General features: G+C 35.1%; 1 protein-coding gene across 4 annotated transcripts; it reads left to right on the top strand.

Annotated features, from left to right (window-relative positions):
• Nucleotides 1-456: 456 nt before the first annotated feature.
• LOC109168014 (lipid phosphate phosphatase 2-like) lies at nucleotides 457-4,910 on the top strand. 4 transcript variants are annotated; one of them, XM_019317061.1, is made up of 9 exons: nucleotides 457-719; nucleotides 842-922; nucleotides 1,924-2,144; nucleotides 2,496-2,583; nucleotides 2,686-2,795; nucleotides 2,878-2,971; nucleotides 3,176-3,364; nucleotides 3,458-3,517; nucleotides 4,384-4,910. In XM_019317061.1, exons 3-9 carry the CDS (start codon nucleotides 1,929-1,931, stop codon nucleotides 4,593-4,595), a joined length of 969 nt encoding a protein of 322 aa, XP_019172606.1. In that variant the 5' UTR covers nucleotides 457-719; nucleotides 842-922; nucleotides 1,924-1,928; the 3' UTR covers nucleotides 4,596-4,910. The 4 variants fall into 4 exon arrangements, with proteins under 4 accessions (XP_019172606.1, XP_019172604.1, XP_019172605.1 ...); XM_019317059.1 differs by lacking the exon at nucleotides 842-922 and having other exon boundaries at nucleotides 1,921-2,144; XM_019317060.1 differs by lacking the exon at nucleotides 842-922 and having other exon boundaries at nucleotides 1,903-2,144.
• The last annotated feature ends 584 nt before the right edge of the window (nucleotides 4,911-5,494 follow it).

Below are 5,494 nucleotides of genomic sequence, written 5' to 3'. Positions count from 1 at the left end.
TTTTGTTGTCAAATTACTGTAGTTTCAATATGCATGTAACTTAATTATATACCATTTGTTTTCAGAAAAAAAAAAATTATATACCATTTTATTAGAAAAATTTATAAAAAAGAGTTAATGACGATTGAGATCTTTTGAATATATTAGCACCGCCACATTTAATTCTAACCATGCTGAAATGACGACTTTATCCTTTCTTTATACGGCCTAAACAGTTAAAACTGATGGAAGTATCACATTTAGTTAAAATTTGAAGATTGAAAGATCGCGCTGATTAATTTAGAAGTTTAGAATTAAACGTAACAAATCATTATACTCGTAGACCCATATGGAATTAACTCCATTATAAAAATTTATTGTTTAATTAAATGCCAATTTAAATGTCCAATATACTGTTCGAATTTAAACTTTACTATATAAATATAATATATTATGCCCTTGAGCTTCAAAAAATTTCAAACACTGAACTTTGGGTCATTGTCCGGTGCCACTGATTGTGACTGAAAGAAGATCCTTTCGAGTTTCGCCGAGTATGCTTTTCATTTCCACAATCCACCTGGCTTAAGCTATTGTAGATTCGGTGAAAGCTGTGGGTTTTCTTAGTGGAAGACACCCTTCTCCTTGTCTCTCTCCAATAATTTGAATTTCCATAGCCAAAACCCTTTGTAAAACTCGGCCTTTTAGTTGCATTGCGGACCTTCTTCTCCAGATCTTTTCAGGTAAATTTACATTCTGAAGGTTTCTCTCAAGTATTTAAGTTGTTGCTTTTCGGTTACTGTTGATTTTATTGCGGTTTGAATGGAGTAGAATTTCTTTTCTTTAATTCGCTATGAAAATGCAGAGAAGTGAGAAAGAAGAACCCAGACACTGTTATATCACTTTTATTCGAGTTTCAAGAAAGGGCGAATTAAATAGTAGAAATGTGGGTTTTTCTTGGGAATTTATTCATGCGGTCACTATTTTTTTTGTTTTTGTTTTTATTTTTGTTTGTGTTTTGTTGCTAGTGCTAACCGTCATTTTCTGCGAAAAGATTTATGAAAATTGTCAATGGTTTTGTACGAGTGGTTTTAAGGATGGAGATTTACTGTTTGTACGAGTGGTTTTAAGGATGGAGATTTACTGTTTATTTAGTTATTGGTCTATCACCTTTGTCTTATGTTGAATAGTTGAGAAAAGGCTGGGGATTATTGTTAGCTGACTGCTATCGCTTCTGCCGAGAATCTATGGTTTTGGTTAAAGAAAATATAACTACGAAATATGAAAATCAAAGCTTTTATAAGATACCTTTAAGATAATCACCAGACGTGTGTTATGGTTACAGTGATACCCTGTTTGTTTCCACAAGAAATGCGAGAACTATTGGATGCAATACTTGTTTTCCTCATCTGAAACACTTTCCGTCTTTGCTATTCTTTTCTCATGTTGTGTGTTGACTAGCTCGTGTTTTTATATGTCCATTAAATCAGAAGGTTGATTGCTTTCGTCATTTGGGTCCTCTGTTAGATCTTTATTGTGCCCTGAAAATGACTAAACGACATCAAATGAAAATACAGTGTAACAAGTTTTGGGTTGTGGATGTGGCTTTAGAGGAAGAGTAGACATCTCTCTTTGTCTTTTACTATCATATATTGATGCTTCTGATTTTCTTTGCGTTCTTTCTCTTGCCTTCTTGACACTTCAAGATTTTTATATCACCATTGCACTGTATTTTCCCTGAGTCTTATTACGAAAAATATCTTGTTGCCTCTGTCACTGATGCAGAGTTCTGAATAGTCAAGTTAGACAGTTTTTATATCTTAGGCATACAAACTTGACTCTTTTTGTCCTATGTTGTTTTTAGATTTCCTTTTTCTTTTCTCCTGATATTTAGAGCTGCAATCTTCAATTGATTTCCACTAATAGGCATTTGGCTTGTGCTAGTAGATAAAATGCCACAGCTACAGCTCGGTGCCCAAACATTTCGAAGTCATGGAACAGAAATTGCGAGGATTCACATGCATGACTGGATTATTCTGTTCCTACTGCTGGTGATAGAAGTAGTTTTAAATGTAATCGAACCATTCCACCGTTTTGTTGGAGCTGACATGATGACGGACCTAAAGTACCCAATGAAAGACAATACCATCCCCGTGTGGGCTGTTCCAGTGAGTTAATCTTCAATAATAATTATACATGGAATACATTTTTTTTTTGTCAGACCATGAGGTGTCCTGAGCAGGCCCTAACTGTAGGAGGTACCTTTAAGCCCGTACCATACTCAGACTAATCCCTGTCCGTACTGGGCCGGTCCAATTAAGGGGCAAAGTGCTGGCCAGATTGGTTGTTCCATACAAGAGGGGGTTTGAACTCCTGACCTCTCTTAAGGGACAAGAGTGCACGGCCACTCACGCCAACCAAGCTGGTTATACATGGAATACATTGATTGACTGGTAGCATGAAGCATGTCTGACTCTGACTGTTAATCTCATAATGTAACCGTTTTTTGCGATGAACAGATTATTGCAATTATATTACCTTTCACTGTGATGCTTGTTTTTTTCTTTCGTGGAAGGAATGTTTATGATCTGCACCAAGCTATTTTAGGTAACTATTATATCTGTCTAAAAGCCACTACTTTAACAAGTACCACAGCAGTTGGTATGTAATGTAGAACATACAACATTATTAAAATTTCCCTCTTTTCAGGTCTTCTGTTTTCTGTACTCATAACTGGAGTTATTACTGATGCAATCAAAGATGGTGTTGGTCGGCCTCGCCCAGACTTCTTCTGGCGTTGCTTTCCTGATGGAAAAGGAGTATGCTTCCATCAATTTCTTCCATTTCTTTGTCAAATTCTCTAATGTTGAAGTAACACCTCTGGCTCTCTATGACATTCAGGTGTTTGATTCTGTAACTGGGAATGTCAAGTGTACTGGATTGAAAAATGTAATCAAAGAAGGACACAAAAGTTTTCCGAGTGGACATACTTCTTGTAAGTATAGCAATCCAATCTTGTTACAGTTGCAGGACTATATTCTTGCCATATCATATGTTTTTAACTTTATATGAAAGTTAAGAACAGAGGTATATATTATTGGGTTTCTTTTCCTTTGATTGTGGAGCATAGAAACTTTAATCGTAATTACTCATTTATTCCATAATCCATAATATTCACACTGATCTAATGGGTTCACAGGGTCATTTGCGGGCCTTGGTTTTCTGTCATGGTACTTATCTGGGAAAATCAAGGCCTTTGATCAACAAGGTCATGTTGCCAAGCTATGCATTGTTGTCCTACCTTTACTGTTTGCAGCATTAGTTGGAGTTTCACGAGTTGATGATTACTGGCACCATTGGCAAGACGTATTTGCTGGAGGCCTTATAGGTCTGTATGATATGGATGAATATCCTTTCTTTTTTTTTTTTGCGATTAATTTGTTGCTTCCTCTAAATATATTGAATTATTGATTGTTTGCAGGGCTCACTGTTGCTTCATTTTGTTACTTGCAATTGTTTCCCCCACCATATGATGTAGCTGGTAACTTTGTTTGCTTTTATTTTTCCATGCATCTACCATCAATCTCTCCTTTTCAGTATGTTATTCACTTATTCTGTATAATAATTCAATTTTGCTGTCAAACTTTTGCTATTTTATAAAATCATAAACTACGTATAGTTTAAAGTTGCATTTTTTTACAATTATTGAGTATGTCTCAAGCACTTTTTCAGCACACTACCAAACATGAACTTTACAATGTTTCTCTGTTGGTAGGAAGATGAAAAACAGTACGTTTCGATAAAGTGATTGAGCTCAAGTCTAATCTCATCAACTAGGAAAGGCTATATGGATGCTTTTTCTCTGTTCTACTCTATAGAGAACCAAATTTGCCATAAAATCCATGGGTGATAAATCACGTTTTGGTTTATTATCATATTTAGTCTCATCACTATAATTAAAACACAATAAGAAAATTGTTGGTGTTGCAAATGATTTACCTTGCATTGAATGCATTATTTGCATACTTTTAAAACGTTTCTGTTGAATGATAAGGAAACCCTAGTCCTATTCGTAGTAGAAGTAGGCTTAGTTTTGTATTCTTATTGAACGTGTATTTAGCCTAACATTCGTATGACTATAGGATCTCTATATAGTTCAATACACAAAAACTAGAGTCAGAGATACTATCTATTGTAATATTTTATTATAATTCTTTTCTTTCTTGCATTGGTTTCTCACAATTTTTGCTTCCACTTAACTACTGAGTGGTGGCTATCCACCACCCTCCAATCCTTTCAGTCTCCTCAATTTCAACTCAAATATGTGATTATATATATATATATATCTGCAAAGTAATCTGAAATAATAAGAGAGTTAAATGTGCCTTTTATTGTTATTATATCCAGGTTGGATGCCACATTTCCATATAACAAGGATGGGGGATTCACGAAATGGAACACAGCCACCAATGTACGACCAAAGCAGTAGTCTTACTGCAAGGCAAACTGAACTTGAGAACGTATATGCCCGGTCTCAGCATGGGTTGGCAATAACAGAATTCAATGTCCCCGACTCGAGCCCCATCTTGAGTGATGTGGAGAGTGGAAGAAGATATTAATGCCCATGTTCACTGTATAGCTCCCAATAGATAGCTCTTCCCTCTGCAACTATTCTGACTCGGAAAATTCTATGATAGGTAAACTAGTCTGCTGCCTTTTTACATGCGACGGCTGTAAATGAAGCATGGATTATGTTTTACTAGACAGTGAGTGACAGAACTAAGGTAGTAGCCGTGATCTTTTGTGGGAATAGTTTCTTGGTTCTGCATTGTTTTTTTTTTTTTTTTTGGTTTTTTCCTGGATTGGAACAGAATTGTCTTGATTAGTTCTTTTTGAAACTGTCATGGAATTGGCCATTTGGTGTTGTGGCTAAACAGGGTTGTTCTGGTTCTGTGGTGCTTGCTTTGTCAATCTTTTAAGTTATTTTTTTTTTTTTTTTTAGTGAAGGCTTTGATATAGGTCATTCAACTAGGCTATAATGTATATGGGTCCAACTAATCAATTAGCTAATCTAACTCATGACCTTTGTAGATTCATATGTTCTCTTATATTTTCCAGGTGGGATTTTTAATATGAAGAAACTATGGAGTTAGGTGGATCTTACACCAACTAAGCATGATTTACACCTAAATTAGGCATCTCTCTGATACAATCTTAGTGTTATTGGCTGGTTCAAACTTTGTTAAAAAGGAGTCCATCTCTTCTCTATCTTATATTTTCATTTTTTGTTAATTTTCTGCTATTTGAAATAAATAAATAAATAAATTTCAGAATAACACGTAATGAAATTTGTTATCTAGCCCCAACCAAGAAATGCTAACGAGAACAAGACAGTTGTTCCTACTGAATATACTAGTTTGACTTTTTCTTACTAATAGCTTAGTTTCACAATTGATCTTTGGGTGAAATGGTTAAGGAGGGTTCAAGTTTCATTACAAGTAATTAGGCTATCATTTTA

This window comes from Ipomoea nil, unplaced genomic scaffold (genome assembly GCF_001879475.1).
Source record: "Ipomoea nil cultivar Tokyo-kokei standard unplaced genomic scaffold, Asagao_1.1 scaffold3171, whole genome shotgun sequence".
In the NCBI taxonomy this organism is placed as follows: Eukaryota; Viridiplantae; Streptophyta; class Magnoliopsida; order Solanales; family Convolvulaceae; genus Ipomoea; species Ipomoea nil.
This window is presented reverse-complemented; position numbering and strand designations above follow the sequence as displayed.